Source organism: Coregonus clupeaformis, chromosome 11, assembly GCF_020615455.1.
Source record: "Coregonus clupeaformis isolate EN_2021a chromosome 11, ASM2061545v1, whole genome shotgun sequence".
NCBI classification, from domain to species: Eukaryota; Metazoa; Chordata; class Actinopteri; order Salmoniformes; family Salmonidae; genus Coregonus; species Coregonus clupeaformis.
Window position 1 is genome coordinate 34,022,228 of NC_059202.1, and position 17,834 is coordinate 34,040,061.

General features: G+C 43.6%; 1 protein-coding gene across 7 annotated transcripts in view; it reads left to right on the forward strand.

The window, feature by feature from the left end:
- The window catches only part of LOC121576830 (unconventional myosin-IXb-like), a 125,880-nt gene that overhangs the window by 52,922 nt on the left and 55,124 nt on the right, over nt 1–17,834 (forward strand). For 6 of the 7 annotated variants that reach the window (XM_045223511.1, XM_045223513.1, XM_045223512.1 and 3 more), the window contains exons 7-15: nt 260–389; nt 941–1,030; nt 1,813–1,929; nt 2,198–2,332; nt 3,609–3,730; nt 3,956–4,097; nt 4,370–4,565; nt 5,203–5,278; nt 17,658–17,771. In XM_045223511.1, the coding sequence (XP_045079446.1) occupies nt 260–389; nt 941–1,030; nt 1,813–1,929; nt 2,198–2,332; nt 3,609–3,730; nt 3,956–4,097; nt 4,370–4,565; nt 5,203–5,278; nt 17,658–17,771 (1,122 nt within the window). The remainder of the gene's footprint in view (nt 1–259; nt 390–940; nt 1,031–1,812; nt 1,930–2,197; nt 2,333–3,608; nt 3,731–3,955; nt 4,098–4,369; nt 4,566–5,202; nt 5,279–17,657; nt 17,772–17,834) is intronic. The other variant, XM_045223514.1, reaches the window with a different exon arrangement.

Sequence of the window (17,834 nt, forward strand, 5' to 3'; positions counted from 1 at the left end):
AGTTAATGTCTATCCCTTACACACCATTCGATCCCTTAAATGGCTGCCTATACGTTAGTCAAATACAGTAGGTCATATAGATTTGCATACTGTAGTCAGTTGTATTACTTGGAACCTCTACAAGCACTGCCATTAAACCCTTTCCTCTGAGGTAGTAGTCACAGTAGTTGGCAGTGATGTGTCAAAACAATGGAAATAGAATGTCTCTTCATTTGGATTATATGGTATGATGATTATATCCCTCGTCTGTACACTGTAGGATCTTCTCTGTGCTGTCGGCCATCTTGTACCTGGGCAACGTGACTTACATGAGGAAATCTACAGGCCGAGACGAGGGGCTGGACGTGGGACCCCCGGAGGTCCTGGCTACCCTCTCAGACCTGCTCAAGGTAATAACGTCTGGTCTGCTGTTGTAGTCTACACCCCAATCAACCAATAGTCTTTACTCTGGGTCCTGGAGGGACCAAGTACTTTTGTCCCGACCATATACTAACACTTCTGATTCAGCTAATGAAGGTCTTTATGATGAGCTGAATCAGGGCCTGCATTCACAAAGCATCTCAGTCAGGGTTGGAATGCTGATCTAGGATCAGGTCCCTCTGTCTTATTCATTATGATCTAAAAGGAAAAACTGATCCTAGATCAGCACTCCTACTCTGAAACACTTTGAGAAAAACGGGCCTAGGATTATTAGTGGTCCACTCAGACAAAGGTATTTGAGGTTGAAAGCATTACAATAACCTAAACATGTGGCTAGGTATCTGTTTCATCATAACTAACATCCCAAACAGTGAATGTATTTTATTATTGTCCAGTGAAGATGGTTCCTCCCTAATGATTATACAGGAAGCCTACTCTCCACTAAATCAAAGTATTTTATTGTCCGTCCCCAGTAATGTCGCAGGCCTTGAGAATTGTGTGTGTGTATGTAACCTCCCAGGTGAAAGAGGAGTTGCTAGTGGAGGCGCTGACTAAGAGGAAAACGGTGACAGTCAATGACAAGCTGATTCTGCCCTACAGCCACAGTGAGGTAGGCAACCATCCACCGGTCTTCAAGGCCTATCATTATCTTAATGGGGTTATTCCCCAGGCTAGTTGTGTGTCACGTGGCGGTCTCGTCTATTTCCCTGTGTCTGTCTGTCTTCTCCGTCTGTGTCTGTCTTCTCCGTCTGTGTCTGTCTTCTCCGTCTGTGTCTGTCTTCTCCGTCTGTGTCTGTCTTCTCCGTCTGTGTCTGTCTTCTCCGTGTGTCTGTCTTCTCTGTCTGTCTTCTCCGTCTGTGTCTGTCTTCTCCGTCTGTGTCTGTCTTCTCCGTCTGTCTTCTCCATCTGTGTCTGTCTGTCTGTCTTTGTCTGTCTTCTCCGTCTGTTTGTCTGTCTGTCTGTCTGTCTGTCTGTCTGTCTTCTCTGTCTGTCTGTCTTCTCCCTCTGTCTGTTTCTTCTGTCTGTCTTCCCATTCGCTCCTAATCTCTCTCTGTCTTTCTCTGTCTCGCTCTATCTATCTCTCTCTATCTATCTCTCTCTGTCTCGCTCTATTTATCTCTCTCTGTCTCTCTCTCTGTCTCGCTCTATCTCTCTCTGTCTCTCTCTCTGTCTCGCTCTATCTATCTCTCTCTGTCTCTCTCTCTGTCTCGCTCTATCTATCTCTCTCTGTCTCGCTCTATCTATCTCTCTCTGTCTCTCTCTCTGTCTCGCTCTATCTATCTCTCTCTGTCTCTCTCTCTGTCTCTCTCTCTGTCTCTCTCTGTCTCTCTCTCTGTCTCGCTCTATCTATCTCTCTCTGTCCGTCTCTCTGTCCGTCTCTCTGTCTGTCAGGCCATCACAGCGAGAGACTCCATGGCCAAGTCTCTGTACAGCGCCCTGTTTGACTGGATTGTCCTGCGCATCAATCACGCACTGCTCAACAAGAAAGACATGGAGGAATCTGTCCCGGTAAGAGAGAGAGAACATGCATGCACTTAGGAATGCAGCTGAGAGTTTCCCCTCTCCAATGTTTCGTCAGGGCCAGACATGTCGGAAATTCCTAAGGCCCCAGAAATAACTTGAAGTAAAACATATCTTATTAAGCAATGAATTTATTCAACAATTTTCAAAAAAAATACCTTGCCAAAGCTCTAGTATGATACAAGTGACATTGTGAAGCCATTAACAACGTATCTTTATTTCTGACTGACCTACTGTATGATTTGGTCTGTGCCAGTGTTTGTCTATAGGGGTCCTAGATATATTTGGCTTTGAGGACTTTGAGACCAACAGCTTTGAGCAGTTTTGCATCAACTATGCCAACGAGCAGCTTCAGTATTACTTCAACCAGCATATCTTCAAACTGGAGCAGGTGAGTTCGTCCTGGGTGCCTCTCATAGAAATACACTATATATAAAAAAGTCTGTGAACACCCCTTCAAATTAGGGGATTCGGCTATTTCAGCCACACCCATTGCTGACAGGTGTATACAATCGAGCACACAGCCATGCAATCTCCATAGACAAACATTGGTGGTAGAATGGCCGTACTGAAGAGCTCAGTGACTTTCAACGTGGCACCGTCATAAGGATGCCACCTTTTCAACAAGTTAGTTCGCCAAATTTCTGCCCTGCTAAAGCTGCCCCAGTCAACTGTAAGTGCTGTTATTGTGAAATGGAAACGTCTAGGAGCAACAACGGCTCAGCCTCGAAGTGGTAGGCCACACAAGCTCACAGAACGGGACCGCCGAGTGTTGAAGCACGTAGCGCGTAAAAATCGTCTGTCCTCGGTTGCAACACTCACTACCGATTTCCAAACTGCCTCTGGAAGCAACGTCAGCACAATAACTGTTCGTTGGGAGCTTCATGAAATGGGGTTCCATGGCCGAGCAGCCGCACACAAGCCTAAGATCACCATGAGCAATGCCAAGCATCGGCTGGAGTGGTGTAAAACTCGCCACACTTGGACTGGAGCAGTGGAAACGCGTTCTCTGGAGTGATGAATCACACTTCACCATCTGGAGGATAAATAATGGTCTGGGGCTGTTTACCATGGTTCGGATTCCTTAGTTCCAGTGAAGGGGAAACACTACAGCATACAATGACATTATAGACGATTCTGTGCTTTGAACTTTGTGGCAACAGTTTGGGGAAGGCCCTTTCCTGTTTCAGCATGACAATGCCCCGGTGCACAAAGCGAGGTCCATACAGAAATGTTTTGTCAAGATCGGTGTGGAAGAACTTGACTGGCCTGCACAGAGCCCTGACCTCAACCCCATCGAACACCTTTGGGTTGAATTGGAATGCCGACTGCGAGCCAGGCCTAATCGCCCAACGTCAGTGCCTGACCTCACTAATGCTCTTGTGGCTGAATGGAAGCAAGTCCCCGCAGCAATGTTCCAACATCTACTGGAAAGCCTTCCCAGAAGAGTGGAGGCTGTTATAGCAGCAAAGGGGGGACCAACACCATATTAATTCTCATGATTTTGGAATGGGATGTTTGACAAGCAGCTGTCCACATACTTTTGGTTATGTAGTGTAGATTCTATGTCATTATTTTTCTATGGTGCCTCTCCATAAGGACAGTATAACAGCCCTGATCAATCCTATGTCTTCCCTAACTGTAAGTCTGTTATTGGTCCATTGCAGGAGGAGTACCAGGCGGAGGGCATCACCTGGCACAACATAGACTACACAGACAACGTGGGCTGCATCCACCTCATCAGCAAGAAGCCCACTGGTCTCCTGTACCTACTGGACGAGGAGAGCAAGTAAGGACTTCAAGTCTTTAAAAGAGATGGTACACTTACATTCCAGAATTTTTTTAAAATCTACTGGCCAGGAGTGACTGCAACCTTAACATAGTGTTCATTACTTTGCTATGAGCGACAGTACATTCACATGTTAGATGAGATGCAGGTTTGTGTGGTGTATCTATCACTTCATTCTCTTCCCCCCTTCACTCACTTTCTCTCTCCTTCTCTCCCTCTCTCCAGTTTCCCCCATGCCACTGATGAGACCCTGCTGGCCAAGTTCAAGCAGCAGCACCAGGGGAAGAAGTACTTTGTGCCCACGCCTGTCATGGAACCTGCCTTCGTCATCCGACACTTCGCTGGGAAGGTCAAGTACCAGATCAAGGTAGGGATGGATGAACACCCACCAACACAGTCACAGACTCCTTGTTTACTATCATGTAATGTCTAGGGGGTTGAGGGAGGTTTTTTGTATTTGTGTAACTGTTCACTGTTATTGACAGCATCAATATTATTGTTCAGAACATTATTACTAATTGATGACAAAGCTTCCACTATGAATGTCCTCCTGTGTCAGACTGATTACAAACAGCGTCTTAGTGGCGACTCTAAAACGGCCTCAACATGCTAACCCTCTCCTATGACTTTTCTTGGCAGGACTTCCGGGAGAAGAACACAGACCACATGCGTCCGGACATCGTGGCTCTGCTGCGCAGCAGTGACCGGGCCTACGTGCGTCAGCTGATTGGGATGGATCCGGTGGCCATGTTCCGCTGGGGCATCCTGCGAGCCACCATCAGAGGCATGGCTGCCTTCAACGAAGCTGGACGCCGCTTGGCTGCCAAGACAGCAGGTAGAAGATATACACCTGGCACTGTAGAACAGTGGGAAGATGAATAGATAGATATACAACAGACATAGTACACAACTGGCACAGTGTATAGCTGACAGAGTATTGACAAAGATGTTTGCTACTCAGAAATTAGGTGCACAGGGCTTTGGGAGAAACGGTAGCCTTGAATTTTCAGGGTTTTTCTGTAAGCCTCAATCCGCCAGACTATTTGTGTTGTGTTGACTAGATGAGAAAAGTGGCCCGTTAAATTAAATCAAGGAAATAGGAGCGGCAGGTAGCTTAGTGGTTAAGAGCGTTGTACCAGTAACCGAAAGGTCGCTGGTTCTAATCCCCGAGCCGACTAGGTGAAAAGTCTGTCGATGTGCCCTTGAGCAAGGCACTTAACCCTAATTGCTCCTGTAGTCGCTCTGGATAAGAGCGTCTGCTAAATGACTAAAATGTAAAATGTAAAAGAAATATAAAACAGGGAATTGGCCTCTGAAATAACTGGATTTTGCTGTTTATTTCTTTGACAAGCAGTAGACATGGGGACCAGTCTTCTGTCCTCGTAGAGCCTTTAGGCATCTTATCTAATGATATGTTATGTGTGTCTGTGATCTTGTCTGTGTGTGGGTGCCTGTCTGTGTGTGTTCAACAGGTGTGCAGCGCCCCACTTCCAGGACTCCTTTGGGGGAGCTGCAGAGGTCCAACACACCTGTAGAGAGGATGTACAGGTAAGACCCAGATCCACCACACAGACCTCTGACTGAGGGACACGCAGGGAAGAAGGTAAACTACATTTGTCTCAATATCCACACTTCCATACCACTTAAGAAGTGATGTACATTGAGGGGAAAAAAGTATTTGATCCCCTGCTGATTTTGTACGTTTGCCCACTGACAAAGACATGATCAGTCTATAATTTTAATGGTAGGTTTATTTTAACAGTGAGAGACAGAATAACAACAACAAAATCCAGAAAACACATGTCAAAAATGTTATAAATTGATTTGCATTTTAATGAGGGAAATAAGTATTTGACCCCTCTGCAAAACATAACTTAGTACTTGGTGGCAAAACCCTTGTTGGCAATCACAGAGGTCAGACGTTTCTTGTAGTTGTCCACCAGGTTTGCACACATCTCAGGAGGGATTTTGTCCCACTCCTCTTTGCAGATCTTCTCCAAGTCATTAAGGTTTCGAGCCTGACGTTTGGCAACTCGAACCTTCAGCTCCCTCCACAGATTTTCTATGGGATTAAGGTCTGGAGACTGGCTATGCCACTCCAGGACCTTAATGTGCTTCTTCTTGAGCAACTCCTTTGTTGACTTGGCCATGTGTTTTGGGTCATTGTCATGCTGGAATACCCATCCACGACCCATTTTCAATGCCCTGGCTGAGGGAAGGAGGTTCTCACCCAAGATTTGACGGTACATGGCCCCGTCCATCATCCCTTTGATGCGGTGAAGTTGTCCTGTCCCCTTAGCAGAAAAACACCCCCAAAGCATAATGATTCCACCTCCATGTTTGACGGTGTTCTTGGGGTCATAGGCAGCATTCCTCCTCCTCCAAACACGGCGAGTTGAGTTGATGCCAAAGAGCTCCATTTTGGTCTCATCTAACCACAACACTTTCACCCAGTTCTCCTCTGAATCATTCAGATGTTCATTGGCAAACTTCAGACAGGCTTGTATATGTGCTTTCTTGAGCAGGGGGACCTTGCGGGCGCTGCAGGATTTCAGTCCTTCACGGCGTAGTGTGTTACCAATTGTTTTCTTGGTGACTGGTCCCAGCTGCCTTGAGATCATTGACAAGATCCTCCTATGTAGTTCTGGGCTGATTCCTCACCGTTCTCATGATCATTGCAACTCCACGAGATGAGATCTTGCATGGAGCCCCAGGCCGAGGGAGATTGACAGTTATTTTGTGTTTCTTCCATTTGCGAATAATGGCACCAACTGTTGTCACCTTCTCACCAAGCTGCTTGGCGATGGTCTTGTAGCCCATTCCAGCCTTGTGTAAGTCTACAATCTTGTCCCTGACATCCTTGGAGAGCTCTTTGGTCTTGGCCATGGTGGAGAGTTTGGAATCTGATTGATTGATTGCTTCTGTGGACAGGTGTCTTTTATACAGGTAACAAGCTGAGATTAGGAGCACTCCCTTTAAGAGTGTGCTCCTAATCTCAGCTCGTTACCTGTATAAAAGACACCTGGGAGCCAGAAATCTTTTTGATTGAGAGGGGGTCAAATACTTATTTCCCTCATTAAAATGCAAATCAATTTATAACATTTTTGACATGCGTTTTTCTGGATTTTTTTGTTGTTATTCTGTCTCTCACTGTTCAAATAAACCTACCATTAAAATTATAGACTGATCATTTCTTTGTCAGTGGGCGAACGTACAAAATCAGCAGGGGATCAAATACTTTTTTCCCTCACTGTATTGGCCATGCATTGGGCCCTCTGTTTTATTTTCCTGGTCAGGTCAAGCGGGCAGGAATAACTCCTGGCCCTAGCCATGCATACTAGATAGTATGTTAGTGTGGATATTGAGACATATTCTGGGAGCGTATTCCTCTCCTCCACTGTTGTTTTGGGTGTGATGTCTTGTGTTTGACAGATGGGTCTCTCTGTCCGCTGAGGCACACTGCAGGTAGGCAGGTATTCACAGTGATTACAATCTACCCGAGCACCTGTGGAGCTAAGGCCCAAGGACAATTTTTCTATCTTCCATCAGAAATCCACTTTAAATGCACAACCCTACTAACTTGATCCAAGACAAAGTCATCTAATTAATCTTTACTATAAAGATGGAAGATTGTATTTAGGATTAACCAGAATAATTTAAATCACTTTGCCTTATTGGGGCTCCTCACGGAGAACACGTTGTGGATTGGATAATCAGTCAATCAGTCAAATTGTATTTGTATAGGTCTTTTAAGAAATCCATTTGTTTCAAAGATGACAAATTACAGGGTGAGCATCCGTACTGTGGACTTATCCAGTGTCCCTGCGCCTAGGATGACATGAAGAAGAATCAGACAGTAATATCATAAAATCACAAGATTCTTCTGGAAGTGTATCCGTACTGAGAGACACATGGAACTCCCCCTAGGCCTCCAGTAAATGGAACTGAATGAAACTATTGAAACAGTTGGCTTGTGTGCTTCCTGGTCTCTTGTATGACATCAGCTCAGTCAAATCTGTAGAAATAGAATGATATGTTTCTCTATGGTGGAATGAATCCTCCTTCATCTCATCCTGGCCTTTGCGTTGGATCCCTGCCCCTGGGTGACCCTGTGTGCCGTTCTCTCCCCTCCACAGACGGCTGCTCGATTTCTACTTTGATCACTCTGATGAGCGCCCACTAGAGGCCTTCGAAGACATCTTCGCTAGCTGGTTTTTGCCCTAGCACTACACAGCTGATTCAAATAATCAAAGCTTGATGATTGGTTGGTAATTTGAGTCAGCTGTGAAGTGCTAGGGCAAAAACCAGGACCGAGTTTGGGAAACCCTGGTTTATTTCATGAAGGTTTTGCAGCAGGCATATATTTATTTAGTTTGGAAAGGAAAGCAGCCAGACTACAGAAATGAACTTCATGGAAACATCAAACACTGCAAACATTTTCCTTTCTAATCATCAACAGGCTGCATCTTGTTCTTATCTGTTTCCCCTTTCTCTCTATTTCCCCCCACCGTTCTCGCTCTCTGTTTCTCTCTCTCTCCCTCTCTCCGCCACGGTAATCTGTCTCTTCATCCAGGTTTATTATGGTTAGTGTAGAACACTGAAAGGTGTTAGAGCTTCCCTGCTCTGATAATCTACTAATTACTGGGAGGAAACTGGAAAGGCTTTGCACACTAATATATGATAGTACAGCGTTAAGAACACTAATAAACAGTAGTAGTAAAGTTTGGTACATGAATCAGGTCAGGGAAGTGCTATACAGCTCATGTCCTGGAGTAGTTGTGATGAAATAGGGTATGTAATAAACAATTTCCTATGAAGAAAGTTTTAGGAAAAAATAATGGTAGTGTCTAAATGAACCAGAATCCCCTGTTTTAATATGAGCATTCTCAGAGAGGAACTGGGCAGTAAAACACCACCCCATCACCTTCCTTAGGCCCTACCCCTTATGTGTTTTATAGATCTGATAGGTGTAACCAATATGGGGATAGCTCCACCTAGGCTTTCGATAAGCTTAGGGGAGGTTCCTCCATTATGCTTCCACCTATCTGGTTCCTTCAGACCTGAAAATACTGAAGAGGTCAGGGCTTTTAGGGGCTGTTCTTGGACTGGGCTAGTTTGTCTATGGTACCTTTACTTACGGCCCATCCCTTCCTGCCTGACCTCCTTTGGTTTATTAATCAGAGTGGTAAGTACAGTATTATAAACTGTATGGTTCGAGCCCTGAATGCTGATTGGCTGACAGCCGTGGTATATCAGACTGTGTACCACAGGTATGACAAAACATTTATTTGTACTGCTCTAATTACGTTGGTAACCAGTTTATAATAGCATTAAGGCACCTCAGGGGTTTGTGATATATGGCCAATATGCCCTCTTAACAACAGTCTCCCCTGTTCTCCACCAGTATAACACCAGTCCAATGACCAATCCTAGTCTGCAGCAGAGTAACAACAGCATGGAGAAGATACATCAACCAGTGAAGCTTTGATTCAGGAATGCATGCTCACAGTACTTACTTACAGGAGTATGGTGTGAGAGAACACAACCTCTCTGTCTCTCTACACTCTCTGCTTTAGCCATGGCTGGGTGGTCTTTGGTATTTTATTAGGATCCCTATTAGCTGTTGCAAAAGCAGCAGCTACTCTTCCTGGGGTCCACACAAAACCTGAAACATGACATAATACAGAACATTAATAGACAAGAACACCTCAAGGACAGAACTACATACATGTTTTTTTTTAAAGGCACACGTAGCCTACATATCAATACATACACACAAAGGTATCTAGGTCAAATAGGGGCGAAGCGTTGTGCCGTGAGGTGTTGCTTTATCTGTTTTTTGAAACCAGGTTTGCTGTTTATTTGAGCAATATGAGATGGAACGGAGTTCCATGCAATAATGGCTCTATATAATACTGTACGCTTTCTTGAATTTGTTCTGGATTTGGGGACTGTGAAAAGACCCCAGGTGGCATGTCTGGTGGGGTAAGTGTGTGTGTGTGTGTCAGAGCTGTGTGTATGTTGACTATGCAAACAATTTGGGATTTTCAACAGTGGCGGCTGGCTGATAGAGGGCGCTAGGCGCGCCCCCTTAAATAAAAATTATTTTTTTTAAAAATAAAAAATAAAAATAATAATAATAATAATAAAACATCAGTATGTCAATATTTGTGTGTTTGAAATATGGAATGCACACAGTAATATGTGTAAGATATGATAGAAAATCATATTCGCAACCTTTCCTCTGCCTGTCAAACGCCTCGTCAGCTCTGGGCGATACAGAAAGTGCCCGAGGAGGCGGGTCTACGTAGCAGTTAAGCCAATTGCTAATTTAAGATATGAATGTATGACATAAAATGTAGCTAATCAGCGATTTTAATTGAATCCAAGGAGGGCGATTATTTTATCGCCCCAAGCTCGCCCCTGATAAAATAAGGACCGGGCTCCAGTGGCGCCAGTTTTACTAGACGACAATGGCGAACGCAAACGCTACTCCTCCAAGACCCAACCCTAACTCGGGTGAAATTCTCCTCCAAGATCCGTGGAGAGGAGAACTTTGTCAGAGAAAGTTCGGGTGAAAGAGCTGGGCCCAGATCAACCTGACCTCTCAATCAGACAGCAGGCTAGCGAGAAAGGGAAGCAGTATATGCGCGGCTTCTCCGTAGCTGGTACACCAGGAAGGCTTGGCTAGCTGGGTGCACTGATGCTAATGCTTTATTTTGCTTTCCGTGCTTGCTTTTTAAAACGACGGGGTCAGATTCAGCATGGACAGGTACCGGAGTGAGGGATATGAAGCACCTGTCAGAGAAGGTAAAGAAACATGAGAACACCAGGGCACACATGGACAACTCTGTAAAGCTAGCTGTATTAGGAAGGGTGAACATTGCTACGCAGCTGGATGACGGCTACAGGATTGCGGTGAGGAAACACAATGAGGAGGTGGATAAAAACAGGCACATTCTATCCAAAATTATCGATTGTGTGAAGTTCTGTGGGGCTTTTGAGTTGGCCTTACGTGGGCACGAGGAGACTGACTCCTCGGACAACCCTGGCATTTTCCGGGCTTAGTGGATTTTGTTGCCTCCCTCCGACAGTGTGCTGGAGGAGCACCTGAAGACAGCTACCGTTTTTAAGGGCACGTCAAAGACGAACAGAACGCAGCTGTTGGACTGTATGTTGTCAGTGTTAAGGATTACATCCTGGAGGAAGTAAAGAGTGCTGATTTTATCGCCATTCAAGCTGACGAGACGATGACGTTTCCACCCACTGCCAGTTGGTGTTGGATACGCTACATCGATGCTAAAAGGAACGCCCAAGAGCGTTTTTCGAGTTCATTTTGATCGAGAACGCAACCGCCGACACCATCGCTACAGCGCTGCTGGAGAGGCTCAGCACCATACTCTCACATGGACAAAAGGCCAAACTTATTGCCCAGGCTTACGACGGAGCAAGTGTGATGAGGGGGAGCCACCGGCGGAGTGCAGCGTAAAATAGTGGATGTGTACGAAAATGCGCACTACGTCCACTGCTATGCACATCAGCTGAACCTCATCATGCAGCAGGCTACTTCACGCATCCCCAGGATCGGCACCTTTCTTTCCGACCTTGCAGGATTTGCTCTTCCAGGTCTCCTCAGCGAACCACCGTGCTTGACGAAGTGGTTGTGCATAGACTCCCCAGAGCCTCTACAACACGGTGGAACTTCCACAGTCGCGCTGTAAACACTGTGTACGAGCACAGGGATGACCTCCTAACGTGTTTCCAGACATCAGAGACTCTGGGAACTTTGATGCCCCGACTGTCAGAGAGGCGGGGGCGTTGTGAGGATGCTCGAAGACGAGGCTTTCTGTTTTTCCCTGGCACTGTTCCACAAGATCATGCCAAATGTGGACATGCTTTTCAGCCAGCTGCAGAAGAGGAACATCGACCCTGTCTTCATTAAAGCACTTGTCCAGAGGTTCACAGAAAGCATGCTAAGAATCAGGTAAATAACTATATTTACTATTGGTTGATAAAGATGCTGTTAGAAAGATGAATAGTTCATTTACAACAGTTTAAAAGCCTAAATGTGTTGGTCATCAAAGTGAGTGATTATCATAGAGCCGCACAATTATATTTGTTTTAGTATTTTAAAAGGAAAGAGAAGACATTTACATTACATTTTAGTCATTTAGCAGACGTCTTATCCTGAGCGACTTACAGTTAAGAGTGCATACATTTTTTTCATACTGGCCCCGTGGGAAACGAACCCACAACCCTGGCGTTGCAAGCGCCATGCTCTACCAACTGAGCTACACGGGACCACATTAGTTTTGGCAAGATCTGAAAAAGAAGTTGGTGGAGTGCAACCTCAAACATTGAAGAATTACAGCAGTTTGCTGCTGAAGAATGGGCCAAATTGCCAGCAGAAAAGGTGCAGCAAGCTCATTGATGTCTACAATAAGCATATGTTGGCAGCTATCTTGGCCAAAAAGCTGTGCAACCAAGTACTAGCTCCAGGGTGCCAATAATTTAGTCCATGACATTTGTCTATATTTTCTAATTACAATTGTAAACTTAAGTTTACAGAAATATAATTAAAGGTGTGGAGACCCATTTTTTCCTCTCAAATTTCAACTGATTTTAGAAGAAATAGGGAATTATTTAAGAAAAGCCAAGGGGTGCCAATATATTTGGACACAACTGTATGCCTTCAGTCTAATTGGAATGTATGGCAGTAGAGTTGTTTGTATTTCTCCCTAACCAAAATGGCTGCCATTAGGATACCATTCAGGATTTTTTTCACCTGTGTTACCACGACAATCACGCCAAATGAGCATTGCATTTGTGTGCTCCTTCAGTGTGAATGCGCAAATTTGATATGGGTCACATGTAAAACTGATACATAATTGATACAGATTTACGGTATGTTGCCTATATATTACTATATACCGGTATTGATGCACAGACCAGTTTGGGTTTTTACTTTACCTTCTATAACGGTATTTCAATGTTTGGTTTGTTAAATGTGGTAATGCCACTCCGCCATGTGTAACGTCCGTTTTTCTAGTTTACTCCGCAATTTGGGTCGTCTCTCTCCTCTCTCACCAAGTACCACCCCGTCACTCAAGGAGCGTAGTTGTTGTTACTCGACCACGAGAACAAGTGTTTGTCCAAAAAGACACAATCAGACGTTGATAATAATGCAGGAAAGTACTACACAGTTTGTAATAATTATTCAGGTGTCCACCAGGTCAATTTCTAGAAGAGGCCTAGTTGTTATTGAAGATTAACTTTATTGCTAAGTGCACAGCAGAACAAAATTATGTTGCATCCCTCTCACAAATGTAATAGAAAAAGGCTTTAAAACGTAATAACATCAGTTAATTATGTACATCACAGGTTAAAAGCAGTTACTAGACATAGTTTGTGTGTATATACACACTATCTGTCTGTCTGTCTGTCTGTCTGTCTATATATATATATATATATATATATATATAAAGTCACTGGTTGTGTGTTGAGGGGGAATTACAGTGAGCTAAGAAGTCTGATTGCAAGTTATCAAATTAAACTTTATTTTTGGACCCAGGGCCTCAATTCCCTCTTTGTGTGGGGACAGCGCATCTGACGAGCAGCAACAGCCCATCAAGCGACGGAGGATGCTGGGACCAGGAGAACAAACAGAGGTTGGCTATAGAGGTAAGTTGTGATGTAATTGTCAGTGTTTCCCCCTAGAACTTTTTTCAGGCCTGGTAGTATGTAGCCAAAACCCTGAACAATCAGCACCTTGGTAATCATATACTTGAGTTGGACATAGGCATGTGTCAGTCAGGATCACTTGCATCAAAATAGCTTAATTGCAAATTAAAGCTGATGATGTATCTTTTACAGGTATGTGATACCATCCTGAGTCATGCCAAAGAGAGGTTCTCCTTCACCCAGCACCTCATCAGCGCAACACTATTGCACGGAGAGTTGTTCCCACAACACAGTGTGAAGTTCCCGATACAGCGCTTTGAAACAACCGTGGAGGCACCCATGTTGAACAAGGCCAAGCTCAAAACCGAACTGTCCCTCATCTATGAGAACAGTGAGTTCAAGGCTTGTAGTGGTGCAGTGCCCTGTACCAGTTCTTCATGGAGAACAACCCTTCAGAGCACTTTCTACAGAGACTGCCAGCCTCCTCAAGATCCTCATCACCACACCCATGACAACTGCTGAGTCAGAAAGGTGCTTCTCTACACTGAAAAGGATCAAGACCTTCCTGAGAAACAGCATGACACAGGATCGCCTGAACGCTCTGGCCATGCTCTCCATGGAGAAGAAACTTGTCAGGGACATTCCTGACTTTAATCAAAGGGTCATTGAGAGGTTTGCCACTCAGAAGGACAGACGGGCAAAATTCCTGTACAAATAAGATGACAGACACACACACTTTGTATATAGTTGACCTTAGCATAAAAAATCCAGTTATATATGGTCCTCTAGAAAGTCTTAATAGTGTCTTTGCTAATATTACTGTATATATGTTGTTTTGTATCAATTAATTGTTGCAGTTCTGGAGCACATTAACAATTAGTCACATTTAGTATGATCATAAAATACTGTATGCTATTCTTCCAGTCAAAGGTTTGAGTTCATCCACTTGATATCCATTTCTATATTATACATCCTTTTATACAGTGTAAGATTTCCTATAAACTTTATAATAATTTCATGTTATTGTCCACTTTCCACTCTGTTCTGACAGCATGCCTGTTGCGTTGCCTGTTTACTACCAATGGTAAAAAGTTCACTTTAAATGCAAATGAAAGGCTTGGGTTTGTGTAATATGTTTTTGTGTAAGAATGCCTCAACTTTTTTAATATTGGCATTAAATAATTACTGAATGTTTCACTGAGCACTGCTGTCCTGCAGTTTGTGTTAAAATATATCGCGATGGTTACAGGAAAAAAAAGTATGGCACAGCCCCACCGGAGAATATTTTTCACCAGCCGCCACTGATTTTCAATACATTAATGTTTCTTATAAAATGAAGAAGTGATGCAGTCAGTCTCTCCTCAACTCTTAGCCAAGAGAGACTGGCATGCATAGTATTTATATCAGCCCTCTGATTACAATGAAGAGCAAGATGTGCCGCTCTGTTTTGGGCCAGTTGCAGCTTAACTAGGTATTTCCTTGCAGCACTGGACCACACGACTGGACAATAATCAAGATTAGACAAAACTAGAGCCTGCAGAACTTCCTTTTTTTGGAGTGTGGTGTCAAAAAAGCAGAGCATCTCTTTATTACGGACAGACCTCTCTCCATCTTTACAACCATTGAATCTATATGTTTTGACCATGATAGTTTACTATCTAAGGGAACGCCAAGTAATTTGGTCTCCTCAACTTGTTCAACAGCCACACCATTCATTCATTCAGAACTTAGGGAATGATTTGTACCAAATACAATGCTCTTAGTTTTAGAGATGTTCAGGACCAGTTTATTAGTGGCCACCCATTCCAAAACAGACTGCAACTCTTTGTTAAGGGTTTCGGTGACTTCATTAGCTGTGGTTGCTGATGCGTATATGGTTGAATCATCAGCATACATGGACACACGTGCTTTGTTTAATGCCAGTGGCAGGTCATTGGTAAAAATAGAAAAGAGTAGAGGGCCTAGAGAGCTGCCCTGTGGTACACCACACTTTACATGTTTGACATTAGAGAAGCTTCCATTAAAGAAAACTATTTTAGTTCTATTAGATAGATAGCTCTGAATCCACGATATGGCAGAGGTTGAAAAGCCATAACACATACGTTTTTTTCAACAACAGGTTATGGTCAATAATATCAAAGGCTGCACTGAAATCTAACAGTACAGCTCCCACGATCTTCTTATTATCCATTTCTTTCATCCAATCATCAGTCATTTGTGTCAGTGCAGTACATGTTGAGTGCCCTTCCCTATAAGCATGTTGAAAGTCTGTTGTTCATTTGTTTACAGAGAAGTAGCATTGTATTTGGTCAAACACAATTTTTTCCAACAGTTTGCTAAGAGCTGGCAGCAAGCTTATAGGTCTACTGTTAGAACCAGTAAAGGCCGCTTTACCATTCTTGGGTAGCGGAATTACTTTGGTTTCCCTCCAGGCCTGAGGACAAAGACTTTCCTCTAGGCTCAGATTAAAGATGACAGATAGGAGTGGCTATAGAGTCAGCTACCATCCTCAGTAGCTTTCCATCTAAGTTGTCAATACCAAGAGGTTTGTCATTATTGATCGATAACAATAATTTTTCCATCAATCCCACACTAACTTTATAAAATTCAAACTTGCAATGCTTTTCTTTCATTATTTGTTTTTTTTATGCATGAATACGATGGCTCACTGTTCATTGTTGGCATTTCCTGCCTAAGTTTGCCCACTTAGCCAATGAAGTAATCATTAAAAATAATTGCCAACATCAAATGAATTGAATTGAATTTGTCTTTCTACCCATAATTTCATTTAAAGTACTCCAAAGTTTTTTTCTCCATCATTCTTTATATCATTGATCTTGGCTTCATAATACAGTTTCTTCTTCTTTTTGTTGAGTTTAGTCACATCATTTCTCAATTTGCAGTAAGTCAACCAGTCAGATGTGCATCCAGACTTATTAGCCACTCATTTTGCCCCATCTCTTTCAACCATACAGTTTTTCAATTCCTCATCAATCCATGGAGCCTTAACAGTTCTAACAGTCAGTTTCCTAACAGGTGCATGTTTATCAATAATTGGAAGAAGCAATTTCATAAATTCATCAAGTGCAGCATCTGGATGCTCCTTATTAATCACATCAGACCAACACTTTTGTTTTTACATCATCCACATATGAGTCACAGCAAAATCTTTTGTATGATCTCTTATACATTATTTTAGGCCCAGCTGTTGGAACTTTGGCTTTCCTGGATATAGCCACTATATTGTGATCACTGCATCCAATGGGTACGGATACAGCTTTAGAACAAAGTTCTACAGTATTAGTAAAAATGTGATCAATACATGTGGATGATCTTGTTCCTGTAGTGTTTGTAAACACCCTGGTAGGTTGATTAATAACCTGAACCGGATTACAGTAAGAAGCTTCCTCTTGAGCAGACAGCTTGATGAAAACCAGTCAATATTCAGGTCCCCAAGAAAGTAGACCTCTCTGTTTACATCACATACACTATCAAGTATTTCACACATATTATTTAAATACTGACTGTTCAGACTTGTTGGCCTATAGCAACACCCCAAAAGAAAAGGCTTTAGATGTGGCAAGTGAACCTGCAACCACAACACTTCAATAACACTTGACATAAGATCTTCTCTAAGCATTACAGGGATATGGCTCTGAATATATACAGCAACACCTCCCCCATAAGCATTTCTGTCTCTTCTATAGATGTTATATTATTGTATTGCTACTGCTGTATCATCAAATGAATTATCTAAGTGAGTCTCAGAAATGGCTAATATATGAATGTTATCTGATGTTAGCAAGTTATTGATTTCATGAACCTTATTTCTAAGGCTACATTTATTAATAAGGGCTATTTTCAGCCCTTTCCTGGGTAGCTTATCAGAGATAGACATAATACTGGAAAGAGCAAACAAAGCAAGAGAAAAATATATACATTCAGCAGTCCATTAATCAATTGGTGTGTGTGTGTGTGCGTGCAGCAGGTCGTCTGAACTGAAGCAGCATTAAACACCAGTTTTACATGATCTCAACCGATCTGTTGGTGTGTTTCTCTTGGGAAGCTTGCTCTTTGGTGGTGGGGTGTTTTTCTGTCTTTCGAGGTGTCCTGACAGCGGTGTTTCTATCCCCCCTCCCTCTGTCCTCCCCTTATGCCCTGTGCCCAACACCCCTTCCCCTCTCCTCCCCCTGTCTCTTACCCTCCATCCTCCTCACCCACTGTGGCCCTTGCTGGGTTGATTCAGGGACATGCATGCCCAGATAATCAGCTCCATTAAGGACTTGCAGCTGGACGGTGAGGACCCTCGCAAGCTGCTGCAGTCCTGGGGTCGCCTGCGGTTCCCTCGACACCTCCTTCAGTGAGTCTGTAGCCCCTTCAGCCCAGCCCAGCTTGTCCTAGCAAGGTCTAACCCAGCTTTAAC